This window comes from Salmo trutta, chromosome 37, assembly GCF_901001165.1.
Source record: "Salmo trutta chromosome 37, fSalTru1.1, whole genome shotgun sequence".
Taxonomy (NCBI): Eukaryota; Metazoa; Chordata; class Actinopteri; order Salmoniformes; family Salmonidae; genus Salmo; species Salmo trutta.
In genome coordinates this window covers 16,475,769-16,497,746 of record NC_042993.1, presented here as the reverse complement: position 1 = coordinate 16,497,746, position 21,978 = coordinate 16,475,769, and the positions used below count along the sequence as shown (strand labels likewise).

The 21,978-nt window shown below is 42.5% G+C and overlaps 2 protein-coding genes across 4 annotated transcripts; both read left to right on the top strand.

Annotated features, from left to right (window-relative positions):
• The first annotated feature begins 68 nt into the window (after positions 1 to 68).
• On the top strand, positions 69 to 8,141 carry LOC115177520 (protein LYRIC). 3 transcript variants are annotated; one of them, XM_029738371.1, is made up of 12 exons: positions 69 to 662; positions 847 to 960; positions 1,631 to 1,712; positions 2,614 to 2,817; positions 3,255 to 3,323; positions 3,532 to 3,681; positions 4,416 to 4,484; positions 4,726 to 4,844; positions 5,451 to 5,561; positions 5,778 to 5,879; positions 6,087 to 6,204; positions 7,211 to 8,141. In XM_029738371.1, the coding sequence occupies exons 1-12, from the start codon at positions 330 to 332 to the stop codon at positions 7,273 to 7,275; spliced, it is 1,536 nt and encodes a 511-aa protein (XP_029594231.1). In that variant the 5' UTR covers positions 69 to 329; the 3' UTR covers positions 7,276 to 8,141. The 3 variants fall into 3 exon arrangements, with proteins under 3 accessions (XP_029594231.1, XP_029594230.1, XP_029594228.1); XM_029738370.1 differs by having other exon boundaries at positions 70 to 662; positions 4,419 to 4,484; positions 5,448 to 5,561; XM_029738368.1 differs by having other exon boundaries at positions 70 to 662; positions 5,448 to 5,561.
• Positions 8,142 to 8,780: 639 nt separating this feature from the next.
• Positions 8,781 to 21,515, top strand: LOC115176774 (lysosomal-associated transmembrane protein 4B). Its single transcript, XM_029737050.1, has 7 exons — positions 8,781 to 9,055; positions 9,833 to 9,944; positions 11,115 to 11,188; positions 11,572 to 11,694; positions 11,889 to 11,987; positions 17,974 to 18,069; positions 21,226 to 21,515. The coding sequence occupies exons 1-7, from the start codon at positions 8,963 to 8,965 to the stop codon at positions 21,307 to 21,309; spliced, it is 681 nt and encodes a 226-aa protein (XP_029592910.1). The 5' UTR covers positions 8,781 to 8,962; the 3' UTR covers positions 21,310 to 21,515.
• The last annotated feature ends 463 nt before the right edge of the window (positions 21,516 to 21,978 follow it).

The window sequence follows — 21,978 nt, the reverse complement described above, 5'->3', positions numbered from 1 at the left end:
GACGTTGCACCAATCGTAGAACGGGACGCTGCTAAGCACCGCCTGTTTTTCTGTTGCTCCTCGAAATCAACCTTCTTGCTTTATCACAGTTGGCAAGAAACAGGTTCATCAGGCATACGAGGTGGACACATAGCTAGCTAGCTATATGAGGGTAATTTATTTCGACCGACTCAAATGTTACATGAGTGACAGCTAGCTAACGCGTTAGCAGCTAGGTGGATGACAAGCTAGCGATGATCGTGGTTTTGTTTGCCCTGTCAAAACCGTTATTTTTAGGCAGCTAACGTTAACTTTTTAGCATATTCTGTCAATCATCGAGATCAACCCAAATGGCAGACAATTGGCAGGACGCAACCTGTCAACAGGCCAGGTTGATAGCAGGTCGCCTGAATGAGCTTCTTTCCACTGGCCTAGACCTCTTGCACTCAGAACTCGGGGTGGATTTTGGAGTGAAGCCCGAGATTCCGCCATGGTTGATCTTCTTAGCAGCGTGCATTGGGCTCGTGCTAATGGTGGCTATGTGGGCCTCGGCCTGTCGCGGGCTCTTCAAGAAGCGACCGACCATAATTGAAGTTGAGACCATGGAAAGCACTAAACCAGCTCCTATCAAGACGGCAAAAGCAGAGGAACCGAAGAAAAAGAAAGGGAAACCTACAGATAAGGTAACGTTTCCAATGTTGGCTTACTAGCTAGTTATGCTATGCTAATTTTGACAGCTCTGTCACAGTAGCTAGCTAGTAGTTAGTAGCCGACATTAGCATGATTCGGCTAGCTAGATTAACCTGTCACGTGAGCCAAAGTAATATTTGTTTTTAATTAAGCCTTGTCTTCTCTTTTGCCCCACAGAAATCACAGCCAAATGGTAGTGCAGTTGCTGAGCTACAAGAGGAAGTCAGAGTGACTGAAGACAACCTGCCAGTAGTGCCACATTCTCAAGTCAAGACAGAAAAGGCTTCTGAGGTAGGCCTAATGTTGCTTGTAGAGGAAAATGATTGTATGCAAGCCTAGGAGACTAGTGAAAGAGTTGAATCTGTTGTATACAAAACAAAGTCCGTTGTATGCAAAACAACTTCAGATATGCTTGGTTATAGCTAGCTACATAATATCCCAATTTCTGCACTAAACATGCCTTGAAGATTGAGAACCGGCCTTATGGCGTTTGTAGTGGAGTTTTACTAGTGATGATGTGGCTTTTAGACTAGAGGCCTGCCTCCCTTAGGACTCCTACTGTCCTGTGATATGCAAGGGCCAGCTGTCTGGTTGCCAGATTTTAACTTGCAGATGCAGCAAATCCTAAAGGATGGGACCATGGCTTCCTCACATAGCTAGTGTCAAATGTGGCTCCTCCATGATCAAATACAGCTTTCAACCCAGTTGACTGTCAGTCTGTCAATCAATGCTCTTTATAGTTGTTTTGGGCATCAATCTGCATTGAGGGGTTGACACTTAAAACATAATACTTTTGATTTGTTTGGTTTATAGCGTTTGAGATTGTAAGGACCGTATAGCCTATAAATTACATGTCAAAAGGCTCTTGGTACACAGATTTAAGGGAACAGGATGGTGTATGTGATTTGAGATTTGCCTTGTAGCATTAATCCACCATACATGTTGAAATCTATATATTTAGGTAAAGAACACCAAGAAGAAGCAGAAACGGGCAGTAAAGGAGGCTAAGACGGCTTCTTCTCATGGCAAGGAATCGGAGGAAGGTACGCCATACAATACCACCAACTGTTTGAATCAATTGTGCCTAGCAAAGCGCAGTGGGGCATACATTTACAGCTAATTATTACATCCTTTCAGAGGAATTGAAATTAGTCATATTTTAATGTGTTACATTAAATGATTCATAGACTATCATTCATGCAATCTGACCAGGATTGGGGGGGTGGAGGACTGCTCTAGGATCAGCTTTCTCCCTTTCCAATCTTACCTTAACATTAGAATTATTCCACAAGACTGACGATGGATCAGCTCTTAGAGAGGTTACAAATATTGAGGCGGCTTATTCTAATGCTTACCTTATAATAATGCACTAAATCCAGGTTGTGCAAATGTTACATCATGAAATATATTGAGACAAATGTATCGGTAGCTTACAAATATCTAAATAAAACTAAATTGCAATAACATGAAGTTGATTTCCATATCATTCATATATATATGTGTATGTAGCCTATACAGTATTTGTCTTTTAATAGTCATCTCGGTTTTCATTTGAAGCGTACGCCTTTGTTATGCAAAAAAACTTTGTTTTTGTAGTCAGTCTACAAACTTATGAAGTTATCAGCAGTCACAAAGACGGATAAACATTTGTGTATAAAGTGATGCGGAAGGGCAAAAAACATCTAACAACGTACTTAGCTGTTCTACGAGTGGTCTGAGGCAGTCGCTAAATAATGAGCCTTTTCAAGAGCAACTTTAGTAATGATGGTTTTGGGAAACAGCTCGGAGATGTAACGATGTTCCTAAGAAGGTTAACGATGAACGTAGTCTTGAGATGGTTTTGGGAAACTGGGCCCAGAGCCTGGACATTCTAACAGTGGATTTGAACATGAGATGTAGGCCTATTTAACTTCCTCCCACTAACCTTCCCCATGTTTCTATCAGTATCAGGCACCTGGGAGACCAAGGTCAGTAACAAGGAGAAGCGTGAGCAGCGCCGTAAAGACAAGACGACCAGTGACGGCTCAGGGAGCCCTGGAGGAGTTGATCCTCTGCCTAGTACTCCTCCCACAGTGTCAACCAAGGCCAGCCCTAAAGCTGCAGCCCCTGGTTCTGGCTCTGAGAAGAAAGAAAAGAAGAAGAAGAAAGGTAAAGCTAGCTAGGTCTATCACCTTATGCTGGCAAAAGGCGGCAGCTGAGCAGGCCTGATCATGGTTAAAGACACCTACACTTTCACAAACGTTCTGTAAACAGGTTAATTTGGCATCCAGGGAGACTGCTACTCTCTGTCTTCTCCTGTTATTGAGTTCTGCTGGTCCCCTGTTGATAAGACGCTATAAATACAGACCCTGGAGGACTCCGAGCCCAGAGAGAGAGGTGTAGCTTCTGCTGTTTGTCAACTGCTCTGTTAGCTTGTAATCCAAACTGACATGCTGCGTTTCACCACTGAAACAATAGAAAAACTGAGCATATCAGTTTGCGTTCCAGGTTACTGCTCTTTGTGTGTTGACCTGCTCTCCCTTTGCAAATAGGAAATGGAAATATAGCTACAGCCTTGCCTTTAAACATCACTGTTATTTCCCCAGGAGAATCCTCCAAAACCAAAGCAGAGAAAGCAGATGCCGTCGCTGCTGTTGCCGTAGTCAGACCTCAAGGTAAACAAATATACATATTGATTCAAATGAGGGTCTGATTAAGGCTTAGGGTGAAATCAAATCATGTCCCATTTTAAGAAAAACATTTAGTTTACATGCTCTTATTTGTATAGTACTTGGTTGGAATCTATTTCTTAGGCACACTATTTAAAGTGGTGCCAATGTGTGGATGTTCTTGAAGGGTGTTAAATGTGTGTGTTGGTGTCAGCTATCAGCGGTGAGGAGGCTCCGGTAGTGACTGGAGAATGGACTGACCGGGCTGTGACGGCCCCAGCCCTTACCATTGTTCCTGATGAGGAGCACTGGACCACTTCCGAGGGCAACCAAGACACCGCTGTCTGGGGGCACGAGACTGAAAGTAATGATAGTAGTAATATTTCCCTGGAATATACTGCATATGTACATATTAATCAAATCAAACTTTTTGTCATATGCAGGGGATACAGTATACACAGTACAATTACATTTTTACTGGCAGGAGTTTTCACTGAGGTTTTCTATTGCAAAGTTGTGTTATTAGGAGGGTGGACTTATTAGGAGGATCCCAAATAACAGAGAGAAAGGCTAAAGACCTGAATCTAGTCTCATTAACCAGACTAACAGTTGGCACTGCAGGTAATGGGGCTGACTGTTCTTTGGACTCCTGGTGTAGGATCAGATTTTGGCCTCTAGACGGCATGGTTTACAGTACAAACAAGTATACTTCCCTACAAAGGCAAAATGCACAAACTATACATTTGGTCAAAAATATTTTATCTGTTGTAATGGCCAGGTATATTATCTGATTTGTGTGGTATTTAGTTTCCTGACACAAGAACAAGCCAGTTAATCAGAATATATAATGGTGTATCAAAAATTGATGTCTGTCTAGACAGAAAGACTGAAGTCAGACTTTGCAGTAAAAGCAATTACTTAGTTACTGTGTTTTGCCTTTGCAGGGCAGTATAGATATTTAATCAGATTGTATAATTTCAAAAAAATAAACTACTAAAGGATAAAAAAATCATATGGCAATATTAGTTTGAGTATATTGGTGATAGTCCGCCATGAAGCCAAGTCGTGTGTGTGTGTGTGTGTGTGTGTGTGTTCCAGCAGTGGAACCCCAGCTGCCGTCTCCCAGCCAGCCTGAGCCTCAAGTGGAAGACGAGTGGTCTGGTCTGAGTAAGTAAAACAAACCTTTACACTGGCAATAAAAGTCATAGCAGGGATTAGATCACATAATGAGTAGTTATACGGGTTGCAAGGTGGTCTGTAGATCAGTGATTCTGCGCAGTCCAACTGTATTGTAGTCAGGAGACTGCTGTAGGAGTGAAAATCACCATCTCTGTCTGTACCATGTGTTGTAAAGGTTGTGTATTTGTGAGGTGTTTTAACTAGAGCTTTCCTCCGAATGGGTTTTCAGGTGGTGATGGGTCTGCTGCTGCAGCGGACGGGTGCTCTGACTGGAATGCCCCAGCGGAGGTGTGGGGGAACTATGAGGAACTCCCTGCCCTCGAGGAGCCCCTGCCAGAGACCGTCAAGGTTAGTCGCCAGTTGTGATAACACTTATTTAGGTGCCCCTCATGAGCGGTTTCTAACATAATGGGCCTGTTCCTGGTTAAATAAATAACATGCCTTATATTTAAATACTGTCAATATAATCTGGGAAAATTGAGGAGAGAGAAACCATCTCCAGAGTTAAACAGATCATTTCATCATGAAGAGAGAAGTCATGGATTTAATTTAAATGTTGCATTTAAAAACCTCAAAATATAACCTTATGCATATGTGAGGGTAGACTGACTGGTAGTGTGCACTACGTCCTTGGAATATAACTACAGTGCAACAGTTGCTTGTAAAGAGACCATGCTGTATCCTGTACAAGGTTCTGCACAGAGTAATAGTAGTGATTTGGAGGTTGCTTCATTTCAAAAGCGTCTGTCAAACAAAACTGCACATTTAAATTTCAGAAGCCTTCTCATGTAAAAAATATATCTGCTGCTTACTGTACGCACTCCCCTTGTTATTATTTAGACTTTTTAAGCTCAAGTTGGGGAAAGGTTGTCAGGTTGTTGATTTTAGGTTGAGCAGTCTAGATCTGTCAAATATTTGAATTAGTTTTGTGCTTTGAATGTTGTTTCACAGCAGGTATCTGATGAAGAGAGAGACAAGGCGGAGCCTGCCGCTGATGGAACTGGTAAATCTAAAAAGAAGAAGAAGAAGAAGCAGCAAGCTGAAGATGCTGTAGTTACTGGCCAGGTAACACCATAGACTAAGCACTTACTGGATTCTTCCTTAACAACATCATTACAATGTTACTATAGTGATTAGTCTTATTACACAGGAATAGAGCAACTTCATTTAAACTGTTACCATCACTCATTAGAACTACATTGTTGAGTCCTTCATTGGGTTATTGCTACCTGTGGCCTTTCTGATTGGCTCATATTTGTTCCGTTTTTCTGTGATTGATAGGAGTCAGAGGAGCCAAGTAAAAAGGTTATTGCTGAGGCCAAGGTGAAGAAGCAGCCAATCCAGGAGCCTGCTGCTCCTGCTGTTAATGCTACTGCTTTGACGGTTGGTGACACTGTTCTATAGACCTCAATGGCCATGTCTCAAATGGCACTCTATTCCCTAATAGTGTACTACTTTTGACTAGGGCTCGTAAGAACTATAAAGGAAATAGGATGCCATTTCGTTTAGGGGACCCCTGTTGGCCCAAGAGCACCCCCAGTGGGAAAAGCTCTTTACCCTCTTTAATCCCAAGGTTTCTTCTTCCTGCAGGCAAGAGTGGAGCAACCAGTGGTGGTTCAGAACACAGCCCCCATCACACAAGTGCCACCCCAACCCGCAGAGACAGAGCCTACTGCCAAGCAGAACAGTCTACCTGCTCCAACACATAGTAAGTGTATCAGAACTAAATGTGAATCACACGAGTCTGATCTAGAGGTAGTGCTGCAGACCCTGGACTATGTATCTCTGCCAACAGCTGGGGTTCAATCCCTTACTTCACTTTATACTTTCCTCTATTCTATATCCCCACTCATTCCTTGCTATACTATGATCACAATAGAAACACATTAATATTAAAGAAGGAATAGCTTTGCCTTGCCCTCAAACCGTTCAAATCTAGACATAATAGTGGGCTGCTTGGTGGTGTTCCTGGGCAGGGCCGCCATGTTGTGTGATTGACTGGGCCACCAAGCTGCCTGCTCACCTTCTTCCTCTGAACCAGATGTCGTCCCCTGGTTGTGGCAAAGTGTAGCTCTTGATTTCTGGAGGTGTAGGAAGCAGCTAGGCCAGGTTATTACTCCCAGATGTCCCCTCTCTCCATTCAGTTTGATTGGCTATCCCAGCTCTGAGCTAGTGCATCAGTCCTTCTCTTTAATGTATCAATCATACGGTTGTAACATTTCGGTAACTTTCCTTAAATCCTATTTGGAAGATTCCTGGAATAAATTTTGGAATAAGCAGGAAGTCCAGGAGAGTTACAGAAATGTTGCAACCCTAAAAACTCAAGACTGTATACAGGCAGGGCTGCAGTTCTCGCTCAGCGTCCACTCAAACTTTTCTACAGCTGCACTGTTTCTCAATCCACTCCTGGAGGACCACACCTCTACAGGGTGCACCTTTTTGTTTCAACCCAGCTAATATCCATGCCATTGATTGGATGATTCAGGTGATAGTACTGGGCGAGAACAAAAATGTTCATTCCCTGGTGATCCTTCTGGAATGGATTCTACACACTTCCTAGTGATCATTCTGGAATGGATTCTACACACTTCCTGCTTCTAAAGTCTTCGTTTCTGTTTTCTATTTATGATTTTTTTTTACAACCTGTGTCTTGTCTTACAAGGAGTCCCGTATTGTATTGTAAGACTTTTCTCCCTGTGTGTTTTCCCCTATAGAAAAACCTGAAGAGAGCCAGCCTTCCAAACCAGTGAAGAAGAAGCGGGCAAGAAGAGAAACATGAGTTGGGAGTCATGAACATGAAGTTATATGCAAAATACTTTGGATAAAACAGCTGTTTATGCAACATATAAATACTTGCCCTTTTAAAAACGGAAATATCAAACATCTAAGTTCTGACCGGCCAGCTTCATGTCCAAAATGCAGCCTGGTCAAGCAGACTGGATCTAGATGAACTGTAAAGCTAAATTCTGCGATTCTGATCAATATCGTAGTGTGGGCACACCATATGAAAACTGTTTTCCAATTCCAATGAATCTTTCGAACGATCATGTTTGATGATTAGACACCTAGAAAATGATTAATAAATTCGGATTTAATAGTGATTGGGATGTTGTGGCTTTGAGATTATTAGAGGAAGAGTCAGCCGAGTCACGTTACAGGCCTTTATTCTGCAGTCTTTGTTTGCTGTTTATATCGTTAACCATATTGGTGCAGTGACTCCTGCTCAAAAGGTCAAGTCCAACACTATAGGGTCGTGTTCAATAGGGCACATGGTAGCAAACCGTTTTGAAAGGGAAAAACTAAATAAGCGATTGCTATCTATGTCCAGGTAGTCCTCCCTGTTTCAGTAAATGTTCTACTGTTTGGTGCCTAATGAACACGACCCAAGGGAATCATGTTTAGCATTTGGATGCAGGTGGTGTTAGTGGTATCTCTGCTGTACATGGAAAAGAGACATACTTTCAGTTACTTGCTGTTATTTTGATAATCAGTGTTGTGCTCAGACTGTGTAGTTCCTTCTACCATTGATGGCTGTTGTCCTGTCCACCCGTGGTTGATGATTCAAAAGTCCTCAACCTTTTGTAACCTCTTTGTAATAAAAACGCTTCAAGCCATATGTAAAATTAATAAAGACCCTTTTCTATATTTGATTTGTCTTTTATATTTCTATTGTTTTTCCTATTAATCAGTTCTCTTTTTTTCTTTTGAGCAACTGATTGGTGTGTAGTGAAAAGTAATGTTTAGTCCTGCTGTAGACAGGATGGTTTCAAACTGCTTTAATCAATGATGTACTTGTAATGATGCAGTAATCAGGAATACAATTTGATGCCTTAGTTGGTTGGGTAATGTAGGCATGTGCTCTACCAACCGTTTTAATGTGTTGATTGTATCCTATGTTGGACCATGTTTATTCTGCACCCTGAATCTTTCTCCACTAGTCTTTCTTCCTCTGGAAATGTAACGTGAATTGCTTCCATTTTTCCTGATTGGGGATAGTAATGTCTCCGTTGAATTATTTAAATGTATTTGATACTTGTCATTTACCTCTGTCTTTTATTGTCAGAATGTTCCAAATGCAATAGAATCAAATATGCCCTTTGTGAATTTCTACCATAAAGATCATAAAGGCACTATTGTGAAGCGTGAATATTCTTATTCAACATATCCCAATAAACAGCAGGCAGCTACAGGGTAACTTTAAATTTCCCGGCTTTGGTGAGGGATGATGGGAACATTATTCTCGAAACAACTAGTTACATCACCGGCTCTTGATCCTATCTAGCTCAGGTCACATGCTCCAATGTTTGCTACTTGCCTGTGTTGATCACTAGAGGCACGGAGAGGCTTTTATCACGAATTGCCGACGACACCGCGCACGGCGGAGAAGAAATTCACGTCGATCTATTTGGTTTGTTTATCATTAACAGATATAGATATCTGTGAAGTGCCTCCTCGGATTGTACAATATGATTTCCCCGTGGGACCGATGGCATTCCACCAGATGCTGCCTGTGCTGTCATGTCCGCACGGGCACAGTAATCCTGGGGGTTTGGTATATGGTGAGCATCCACAGTCGCTATTATTCACATACCACTATTTAGATAGCTCAACAAAAACGGTATGTTATTATTTGTAGGACGTTTTTCCATGTTAAATTAGGTTTATCCAGCAGAAAGTAGTCTCATTGTGATTGGCTGCACGTGTTAACATTTATTTAATGGATTGTTTTGTTAATTATGGATGAACAAGTTATTCCGCTAAGGTGTCAACGTAACCTAACACCATTGGGGAAAAAACGTTCATTAATTATTCAGGGCACTCAGCCCTTCAGCACAGGTACACAGGTCTTGTGTCAGGTAGAAAGAGGCCTTCAGGCTATGGCAATAATTAATTTTCCGTTATGCGCATATGGCCTAGGCATATGTATAATTCATTTAAAAGGTAACGCACCATCTCTATCCTTGTGGAGTCTTTCCATCATGTTGACATTAAATTGAATGTCAGCCTACATTGCTGAGTTAAAGAGGTAGTTCACTCAAATTATACAATTACTGTTTCCTTACCTGGAGCACAGTCAAATAGTTCCTAAGTAAGGAATCATATAATAAAGTAATTTGGGTGAACAAGTTATCCCTTTATAAGCTGAGCTATTATTATGTATCTGTATCCTCCTGTCAGTCTGACTGGTCCTGATGTCTTTGTGTTTAGCTGATTAATGCCATCAAATGCTTTTCCTTCATGTTGTTGAACCTTTCCCTAATGTTGATCTATTCATGTGTATCGTGTTCCTATCTTGTTTGTCAGTCTAAATGTCCATATGTCTTAATGTCGTTTAGCTGATCAATGCGGTGGTGTTGCTCATCCTCGTCACGGCCCTGGGTGATCCTGACCAGTACCATCTGACCAGCGCTGAGCTGGCTAACGACTTAGATGACATGGATGACGCCAGTAAGTAGCCTACAGCTTTATGCTGGGATAGATGTGTGTGACGTTGCATAGGCCTGCCCACGCCTCCTCAGTAGCCTGACGGGCCAGTGTGTTTGTGCTCTAGTCAACTCCTCAGTCTGTTGTGTATGTGATGACAATGATGGAAACTATTATGGCGTTACGTATCAATGCCAAAACTACTGGTTTTATAAATCACTATATCACTGAAAGCAGCCAATAGTCAGTATTTCTCTCACTTCACAATAAAGCAAATCAAATCTCTCAGTCTGTGGGCACGAATATCTAATGTTCAGCTGTGTTGTGTATTTTCACAAACTTGCTAAATCAGCTAGGTCTTGCCCAGGTTGGAGGTGAACTGTAGCGGCATATGCTGGCCAAATTGACATGTCTGCCACTGGCTGGCTGTCGGTACAATAGTGTCTGATTGAAACTGACTGAGTTGACCCAGTTCCGGTCAGATTAAGCCGTCCTGTGATCCCTTTTGCCGTTGGTCCAGCTGGCCCTGCATTAGCCAGGCTATAGAAATATAATTACTAGAACGGCCATCCCTGTTCAAGTCAATGTGCCATGATAGGTGGAACAGCAAATTTCTACGAGGCAGGCAGTGATTCAGTTCAGGTTAGTTACAGAACTAAAGCAAACTGGCTTTTGTTCTGTTCTGTTGGAGAAGACTACGGTGTTCTGTTGGAGAAGACTACTGTGTTCTGTTGGAGCAGACTACTGTGTTCTGTTGGAGCAGACTACTGTGTTCTGTTGGAGAAGACTACTGTGTTCTGTTGGAGAAGACTACTGTGTTCTGTTGGAGCAGACTACTGTGTTCTGTTGGAGCAGACTACTGTGTTCTGTTGGAGCAGACTACTGTGTTCTGTTGGAGCAGACTACTGTGTTCTCTGGGCTGTGCACAGATGGACAGGATTACTGTGACGCTGACAGTCGGTGACACAGTATTTTATTTTTCTGTGAAATCCAGAGCAAGTTGGGTCATTTTCACATAATCAGTGTCAAACTAGGAATGAGCTGAGTTTATTATAAACTTATAAATTACTGTGAGATGAATTCAATCACCATCCAAGGACAAAACACCAAGTGATTTTTTTTCATCGTTTGCTACAGTTATTAATTTATTTGAATGCAGACCTTGTATACAGTATGATTTCCCTTCTATTCCAGACATGTGTATTGCTTCAGCGATCTCGTTGCTGATGATCCTAATTTCTGGGATGGCGACCTACGGTGCGTATAAGGTAAGCAAACGTCACGTCAAAAGCTTTCTGCTGTTGCTTGTACTGGTATACTATGTCTGCTTTCATAAGAATTAATACAGATGAAAACACTAGGAGGATCGTCCAAATATAGTTTAAACTTTATTGTCCAAATGTAGTTTAAAAAAAAAAAGAAAAATGTTCAAATCAAGATTTACAGACATGGTCTTGAATGGCTGCGTCCCACTAGAGTAAGTTCACCAAACCTGCCACCAGAAACACATTGATTTACGTTTAATGCATCGGTCAGAACGTTGTGTTTGAATCTTAGTTTTTTCAGATAGATATATTAGTCTTTCCTGCAGCTGCAGCTCTTCAGATGCTATTCTCTCGTGGCTAACATAAAACTGGTTTTCCTGTTTCAGCAACATGCTGCCTGGATCATCCCATTCTTCTGCTACCAAGTCTTTGACTGTGCACTGAACACCCTGGTGGCTGTTAGTATTGTGGTCTACCCCAACACCATACAAGATTACCTCCAACAGCTGGTAAGAAGGACTCCAAAGTCAAACTCTTATTCTAATAAAGTGCCTGAAATGACACTCTATTGCCTGTATAATGCACTAGATAGTGCACCATATAAGGAATTGGGTGCCATTTTGGATGTAGCCACCACACTCTTTACCCCCAATCTCACTGCAGCTGATTTTGTCTGTCTGACTGTCTGGTGTCACCCTCACAGCCTGAGAACTTCCCCTACAAAGAGGACATCATGGCCATGAGCAATGTGTGCCTGGTCTTCATCGTGCTCCTCTTCATCGGATGCATCCTCGCCTTCAAGGTAACTGCTACTGAACTGACACACACACATTGTATATTTTCGTTACTTACTGTATGAGTGACAAAACAGTGCTTATGCTGTGTGAGAGAGGAAAATGGTGCTCATCTGAGGAAGTTATTTTTATGGCAGAAACCCTTGGGGACGGACAGAGGGTCCTGCAGTGGTTCAAATGCCTGGCAGGAGCCGTTTCACAAGGCTGTTGTTTTCATAACACTATAATGGGAGCCATTGAGGCAGTGCCCTCGTCAGTGTTGCTCTTGGCCCATTCAGGTTAGAGAGCTTTCACATTAGCTCTGACAGATTGTCAGATGATGCCAACTGCCAACGTCCCACCACACTATACAACTCTGTTTTATGGCATTGTAAAAGCCCCTCTAAATGGCCTGCTAGTTGTATTAGGCTGCTGCTACAGAGCTCCTGTGTCATACATAGACCATCCAAAAGGAGGGAAACAGATTGAGAGAAAGAGGTTGTGGTTTATTTTGATAGACTTCAGTAAGGCTCTGTGTCACCATGTAAAATTGTAGAGATGCCTTACTGAGAGCATCTTAATGCAAATATGCTTTAATAATGAGGATGACCACACGTTTCTATTTCTTCTGGTCCAATCCAAAAGTAAGGGTTGATACCGAGCTCAGCTGTCAGTGAGTGATAATTGTTCTGTATAGATGTTGCTACCTCTACCAGCATATCATCCACAGAGGATTGACGATTGTATGTGAGTTTAGCACGTTGAGTAATGTCTTTTGGAATCACTTACAGAATGTCTATAGACAGTATATACCAAATGGAGGTCTACAGCTTTTACTTTATATTGTTTAAGAGCCTGTAAAAGTGACAGACGTGTCAATTCATTAAAGTGGTGTGTGCAGTGGGATATACAGTGCATTCGGAAAGTATTCAGACCCCTTCCCTTTTCCACATTTTGTTACGTTACAGCCTTACTGTAAAATGTATTAAATAAAAAATTGTCCTCATCAATCTACACACAATACCCCATAATGGCAAAGCAAAAACAGTTTTTTTTTAAATGTTTGCACATTTCTTAAAAATAAAAAACAGAAATACCTTATTTACATAAGTATTCAGACCTTTGCTATGAGACTCGAAATTGAGCTCAGCTGCATGCTGTTTCCATTGATCATCCTTGAAATGGTTCTACTATTTGATTGGAAAGGCACACACCTGTCTATAAAAGGTCCCACAGTTGACAGTGCATGTCAGAACAAAAACCAAGCCATGAGGTCGAAGGAATTGTCCCCAGAGCTCTGAGACAGGATTGTGTCGAGGCACAGATCTGGGGAAGTGTACCAAAACATTTCTGCAGCATTGAAGGTTCCCAAGAACACAGTGGCCTCTATCATTCTTAATTGGAAGAAGTTTGGAACCACCAAGACTCTTCCTAGAGCTGCCCGCCTGGCCAAACTGAGCAATCGGGGGAGAAGGGTCTTGGTCAGGGAGGTGAGCAAGAATCCGATGGTCACTCTGACAGAGCTCCAGAGTTTCTCTGTGGAGATGGGAGAACCTTCCAGAAGGAGAACCATCTCTGCAGCACTCCACCAATCAGGCCTTTATGGTACAGTGGCCAGATGGAAACCACTCCTCAGTAAAAGGCACATGTCAGCACACTTGGAGTTTGCCAAAAGGCACCTAATGAACTCTGACCATGAGAAACAAGATTATCAGGTCTGATGAAACCAAGATTGAACTCTTTGGCCTGAATGCCAAGTGTCACGTCTGGAGGAAACCTGGCACCATCGCTATGGTGAGGCATGGTGGTGGCAGCATCATCCTGTGGGGATGTTTTTCAGTCGCAGGGACTGGGCAACTAGTCAGGATCGAGGAAAAGATGAACGGAACAAAGTACAGAGAGATGCTTGATGAAAACCTGCTCCAGACCACTCAGGACCTCAGACTGGGACGAAGGTTCACCTTCCAACAGGACAATGACCTAAGCACACAGGCAAGACAACGCAGGAGTGGATTCGGGACAAGTCTCTGAATGTCCTTGAGTGGCCCAGCCAGAGCCCGACCTGAAAATAGCTGTGCAGCAACTCTCCCCATCTAACCTGACAGAGCTTGAGAGAATCTGCAGAGCTTGTAGCCTCATGCCCAAGAAGGCATGACTCAAGGCTTTAATCGCTGCCAAAGGTGCTTCAACAAAGTACTAAGTAAAGTGTCTGAAAATGTATGTAAATGTTTTATATATATATATATACAGTTGAAGTCGGAAGTTTACATACACTTAGGTTGGAGTCATTAAAATTCGTTTTACAACCACTCCACAAATTTCTTGTTAACAAACTATAGTTTTGGCAAGTCGGTTAGGACATCTACTTTGCATGACACAAGTAATTTTGCCAACAATTGTTTACAGACAGATTATTTCACTTATAATTCACTGCATCACAATTCCAGTGGGTCAGAAATTTACATACACTAAGTTGACTGTGCCTTTAAACAGCTCGGAAAATTCCAGAAAATGTCAATTTGAGGTGTACCTGTGGATGTATTTCAAGGCCTACCTTCAAACTCAGTGCCTCTTTGCTTGACATCATAGGAAAATCAAAAGAAATCAGCCAAGACCTCAGGAAAAAAAATTGTAGACCTCCACAAGTCTGGTTCATCCTTGGGAGCAATTTCCAAATGCCTGACGGTACCACGTTCATCTGTACAAACAATAGTATGCACGTATAAACACCATGGGACCACGCATCCGTCAATCCGCTCAGGAAGGAGACGCATTCTGTCTCCTAGAGATGAACATACTTTGCTGCGAAAAGTGCAAATCAATCCCAGAACAACAGCAAAGGACCTTGTGAAGATGCTGTTGGAAACAGGTACAAAAGTATCTATATCCACAGTAAAACAAGTCCTATATCGACATAACCTGAAAGGCTGCTCAGCAAGGAAGAAGCCACTGCTGCAAAACTGCCATAAAAAATCCAGACTACGGTTTGCAACTGCACATGGGGACAAAGATCGTACTTTATGGAGGAATGTCCTCTTGTCTGATGAAACAAAAATAGAACTGTTTGGCCATAATGACCATCGTTATGTTTGGAGGAAAAAGGGGGACGCTTGCAAGCCGAAGAACACCATCCCAACCGTGAAGCACGGGGGTGGCAGCATCATGTTGTGGGGGTGCTTTGCTGCAGGAGGGACTGGTGCACATCACAAAATAGATGGCTTCATGAGGCAGGAATATTATGTGGATATATTGAAGCAACATCTCAAGACATCAGTCAGGAAGTTAAAGCTTGGTCGCAAATGGGTCTTCCAAAAAGACAATGACCCCAAGCATACTTCCAAAGATGTGGCAAAATGGCTTAAGGACAACACAGTTCAGGTATCGGAGTGGCCATTACAAAGCCCAGACCTCAATCCTATAGAAGATTTGTGGGCAGAATTGAAAAAGTGTTTGCGAGCAAGGAGGCCTACAAACCTGACTCAGTTACACCAGCTCTGTCAGGAGGAATGGGCCAAAATTCACCCAACTTATTGTGGGAAGCTTGTGGAAGGCTACCCGAAACGTTTGACCCAAGTTAAACAATTTAAAGGCAATGCTACCAAATACTAATACTAATTATCTCTACTATTATTCTGACATTTCACATTCTTAAAATAATGCGGTGATCCTAACTGACCTAAGATGGAATTTTTGCTAGGATTAAATCAGTAATTGTGAAGAACTGAGTTTAAATGTATTTGGCTAAGGTGTATGTAAAATCACACTTCTGTGAAATCAAACTGTCCACTTAGGAAGCAACACTGATTGACAATAAATTTCACATGCTGTTGTGCAAATGGAATAAACAACAGGTGGAAATTATAGGCAATTAGCAAGACACCCCCAATAAAGGAGTGGTTCTGCAGGTGGTGACCACAGACCACTTCTCAGTTCCTATGCTTCCTGGCTGATGTTTTGGTAACTTTTGAATGCTGGCGGTGCTTTCACTCTAGTGGTAGCATGAGACGGAGTCTACAACCCACACAAGTGGCTCAGGTAGTGCAGCTCATCCAGGATGGCACATCAATGCGAGCTGTGGCAAGAAGGTTTGCTGTGTCTGTCAGCGTAGTGTCCAGAGCATGGAGGCGCTACCAGGAGACAGGCCAGTACATCAGGAGATGTGGAGGAGGCCGTAGGAGGGCAACAACCCAGCAGCAGGACCGCTACCTCCGCCTTTGTGCAAGGAGGAGCAGGTGGAGCACTGCCAGAGCCCTGCAAAATGACCTCCAGCAGGCCACAAATGTGCATGTGTCAGAAACAGACTCCATGAGGGTGGTATGAGGGCCCAACATCCACAGGTGGGGGTTGTGCTTACAGCCCAACACCGTGCAGGACGTTTGGCATTTGCCAGAGAACACCAAGATTGGCAAATTCGCCACTGGCGCCCTGTGCTCTTCACAGATGAAAGCAGGTTCACACTGAGCACATGTGACAGAGTCTGGAGATGCCGTGGAGAACGTTCTGCTGCCTGCAACATCCTCCAGCATGACCGGTTTGGCGGTGGGTCAGTCATGGTGTGGGGTGGCATTTCTTTGGGGGGCCGCACAGCCCTCCATGTGCTCGCCAGAGGTATCCTGACTGCCATTAGGTACCGAGATGAGATCCTCAGACCCCTTGTGAGACCATATGCTGGTGCGGTTGGCCCTGGGTTCCTCCTAATGCAAGACAATGCTAGACCTTATGTGGCTGGAGTGTGTCAGCAGTTCCTGCAAGAGGAAGGCATTGATGCTATGGACTGGCCCGCCCATTCCCCAGACCTGAATCCAATTGAGCACATCTGGGACATCATGTCTCGCTCCATCCACCAACGCCACGTTGCACCACAGACTGTCCAGGAGTTGGCGGATGCTTTAGTCCAGGTCTGGGAGGAGATCCCTCAGGAGACCATCCGCCACCTCATCAGGAGCATGCCCAGGCGTTGTAGGGAGGTCATACAGGCACGTGGAGGCCACACATACTACTGAGCCTCATTTTGACATGTTTTAAGGACATTACATCAAAGTTGGATCAGCCTGTAGTGTGGTTTTCCACTTTAATTTTGAGTGTGACTCCAAATCCAGACCTCCATGGGTTAATAAATTGGATTTCCATTGATTATTTTTGTGTGATTTTGTTGTCAGCACATTCAACTATGTAAAGAAAAAAGTATTTAATAAGATTATTTCATTCATTCAGATCTAGGATGTGTTATTTTAGTGTTCCCTTTATTTTTTGGAGCAGTGTGTGTGTGTGTGTGTGTGTACACACACACACACACACACACACGCGCGCATGTATATATATATATATATATATATATATATATATATATATATATATATATATATATATATACACACACGTGTGTGTTTGTTTGTTATATATGTATGTGTATATATATATATATATATATATATATGTGTATGTATATATATGTGTATGTATGTGTGTGTGTGCGCAAATTCTAAAAACCTGTTTTTGCTTTGTCATTATTGTGTAGATTGATGAGGGGGGACACACAATTTAATACATTTGAGAAAATTTGGAAAAAGTCAACGGATCTGAATACTTTCCAAATGCACTGTGTATATATACAGCTGAGCTCAGTCCTAGTCTGTCTTATAGGAGCCAACTGCTTTACCAGATGGTGTTGTTTGGCTGGACAGGACAGAACCCCCAGAAAGCTACCGCACTGCTCACTGAGCGTGGTGATGTCAGGGAACAATGAGAGCTTGTTTTTGTACCACTCTTCTGAATGAGCTGTACTATACCTTTCTGCAATGGACTGGACATTGAGTCTTGTAATTTTCTGAATGAATGAAACCCCTCTGCATTGGGCTGGAGATTGAGTCTTAACACGTTCTGAATTAATTATACAGTACCCCTTTGGATTAAGATGAATATTGAGCCTTTGACAGATACTGTACCTTTAAATCATGTCAGCTGTTGATAAAGTTATTTTATTTCATGTCTTTGATAATGGCTTTCCCTTTGCAGGCATACCTGATAGCGTGTGTGTGGAACTGCTACCGGTATGTGCGTGCAAGAAGCACCACAGAAGTCCTGATATACGTCACTACTAATGACACCACGGTAAGTCACAGGATACAAGCATCTGTTTCAATTGCTGTACAGTACATAAATGACAAGTCCTACATTATGATATGGTGGGTTCGTTTGTGTATTTTATACTAGTCTGCTGTAGTTACTACAGTGTAATGCAATTTCCTCTGTTCAGTTAGGTGGGTATGAAGAAACTGACATATACTCCTGACAAGCCACCTCTGTGAATGCTAACCACCTTTTTGACAGATATGTTTTTCCACAAATATTGACATTGCTTTTACTCCTACAATAATATGTTGTAATTTCCAACTCAAACAGCAGCTGAAAAAATATGTTTATGTTATTCACTCTAACATTTTGCTTGCAAAGTTGAAACAATCTAGACATTTACCAGTGCTGTACTATCATAATATATCTCTTTGTATTCATATGATACATCTCATCTATTCTATAATTACCCATCCCTCCCTTCCTCATTAACTCCCTCTGCTTTGTGCTTTGCATTCTGGAGAAAGTACAAATCATAAGTCTATCATAAATGCTTTATCTTATCTCGGTGTGATGCTATTGTGTGTTTACAAAGAAAACAACCTCACATCCAATGGAAAAAGGATTCACTTATTACAGGTCACTGATCAGGTTCATATTATGCGTAGGTTAGGTTTCCCTCAAGACGGTGAGGGAGAGCGCATTCCAACAGTAAAGTCATCATGTCAGAGTAGGAAGGAAGTATAAAGCTGTAGTAAGTTGGGCTGTAGTAAGGGGCTTTGTGTGGATGAGGCCGGAAAAAAGTCCACACTGGCAAACTCATTAATATGGCTACAGTACATTGTCCACCAACTCAATGAAAAGCTCTCGGTCTGTCTCTCTCTCTCCTACTGGTATCATATAGCCCAAGCTTGGCCACCTGGCCGCTTATCCTCTACTTCCGCTGCAGATATTACAACACGTTATCCACTGTTGAACCAGGGGAGGGAAGAAATGCAGCCTGAAAACATGGCATTAGCGAGGGGAGGATCTGGTTTAGCGATCAGACCATTGCAGCACTGCTCATCCAGCGAGCCTGGGGGAAGAGGATTACTGTGTGATGTCACTGCAGGTGTAGGAGAGGAGAGTGAGGGGTTGTCAGAACAGTGTTTATACCTCTACGATGAGAGTCAGAACAATACTATTATCAGGACTTTTTGTTCCACTAGTAGAATGTGTCACTGTATAATGTTGTAATTGACAAGAGTTTGATGTCCAAAAGGGATGAAGTAGGCTTATGTAAATTGGATATTTATTTGTTCCCAGAATATAAACCTTAAATTCAAAGCCACTATGAATGGCTCATGATGCTCATGATTTCTTTTGAACATGTAGAGCACAGGTCAGCTACAACCGTCTCGCAAATTTTCAACGTTTCTTTTCTTCTGACCCCCAAAAGTTTTTATCACCCGGAATTCAGCTTAAAATCTGTTCAAGTATTCTTGGTAGGCCGTCATTGTAAATAACAATTTGTTCTTAATTGACTTGCCTATTTAAATAAAAAAATAAAAATAGTTGCCTACCCCTGATGTAGAGGAATGACGTGATGTTTTGCTCTAGAGAAACTGAGGCCCTTCTGGTGCTCCTGATGTGTAAAACACCTTAGCTATAAAGGCTGGACGAGACTGCTCTTTTTAACCATTCAAATCATTAGTCAAATGTGCTAGAAAAACAACATACTGCCTGCCATGCTTTCCGTAGGTCTAGGCTTTTCAATTAAGACTTCCAGTGGGCAAGTGGTCAGAAAATATTCTGGTAGACCACCAGTCTACGGGAGTGTTCTGATTCCCTACTTCTCTCCTGAAGTGTGCACTCACTCACTCCCCTCCTAAACTTAAATGCTTTGGATTAAGTGATTTAGAGGGAGTTTCCTACACCAGTCCATTCCTTTTAAATCTATAGTGGGGATTGACCGAGTGCACACTTCATGGATAAAGGTAGACTGCAGCCATCTGTGTATTATTGACAGGTTATTATAATCAGGGACACTGCTTTGCCTTCCGACAGGTGGCGTCACTCCTACACGACACTAAGCCCTCGATCAGAGCAGATGGAGTCGTGCTATCTGACATAAGACAATAATGGGGATAGTCTACTGTAGATGTGATGTCTTCCACATTAGGAAAGTCGGTATGTCTGGACTGAGCAGAGCCACCGAGGGGGCGGTTTTCCGGACACACATTGCTTTTTAGTCCAGGACTAGATTTAATCTGTGTCCGGGATACCACCCCATAAAGTATAGCTTCAGGACATTAAGCACAATGTGTAGTGTTAAATCACTGGTCTGAGATCAGAAAGGTCCACCATGACATGGACTCCCGACTGGGCTGTAATGCCATTATGCCCCTAACCAGTGCCTTACTGTTACTTACTGCGTATGAGGATGACAATGGCATACTCTAACCATATTTTACAGTATCCTCTGCCGGTGTTGTCCATCGAGAATGCATTGAATCATAGATGTTGCCTCCAGTATGTCTCTGTCAGTAGGAAAACCAGGATGTGTTACATACATCTGAGATACACACACGCACACACACACACGGCCAGCCATTTCCCATGATAGTATTTGGTGTGTTCCCCAGAGAGAGAGTGTAGTAGTCTGAAGAGAGAACATCTGAGACTGAGTTCTACTTTACCTCATCAAAGACATAGAGGAACTGGCTGACTGAACTTGACTCATTTCAGTCAGATAGGATGTGAATATGGCCTGCAGTGGACTTGCCTTGCTGCCTGAGAACCACAGTCACAGCCTGGAATCCAAACGGTTTCACTGCTCCAATAGACTTGTACCATATTCATTCATGTTCTCCCTTTCTCCCTCTTATTCTTCTCTCATCTCTCTATTCTCCCATCCAGACTATTTTAAGATCATTACAGATCTGTTTTGAAATCCTCTGTCATCCTCTCTATATATGACCATCGTGTCACTTCCGGGAGCTCACACTATTTTCACTTTATCCTCAAGAGTATATTTGACCAACTTCTGTTTGGAATTAGACCAATACGCAGCCTATTACTGCTTGTAGTCTTTGCCAGTGACAAAAACCAATATATTCAAAACCATGTCAAACCGTTAAATAGCACTTTGATGTCTGTTGTCAGTCACACATTAGAAGACTCTGGTCTTGATCACCCTTTATTCTGTATTCCCAGGTACTGTTACCCCCATATGATGACACCATGGCTATTCCATCCAAGAACGCTCCTCCCCCCTACGGGGCACCCTATATAGCATGAAGAACCTGGGCCGCTGTTCTGCTGACGGACTGGACCCCCTTGTTACTACAGCAGCCAGACATTCCAACCAGACCTGGGCAACAAATATAATATGTTTTCTTTCCAATACATTATGCATTTTATAGTTGGCATTTGATAACTGTCACACTGGGTGTGTAGTGTTAGCAATATTTTAATTAAAAAATAAATGTTTTGTAATAATTTGACTGAGGCCCCAATACTACTGATTCTTTCCAGAGAATTTGACCTATACACATTTATTTACTACTTACCTGTTACTGTGATACTGTTTAACATTATACTGTTTATTTGGAGTTATTTATTTTCACTGGTCTACAGTTGAAACATCGAGCAGGAAAGTGATATGCAACAGAGTTAAACTATGAGAGCGCTATTAAGCTATACTTCTACATGTTCTCTACTGTCAGTCCTAGTCCAAAGGCCACCCACCAGAAACTTGTTTCCATGGTCTAAGTACACACCCTCAGGGGTGTGTACTTAGTCCCCTCCTGTATTCCCTGTTCACCCACAACTGCGTGGCCAAACACAACTCCAACACCATCATTAAGTTTGCTGACAACACAACAGTGGTAGGCCTGATCACCGACAACGATGAGATAGCCTATATGGAGGAGGTCAGAGAACTGGCAGTGTGGTGCCAGGACAACA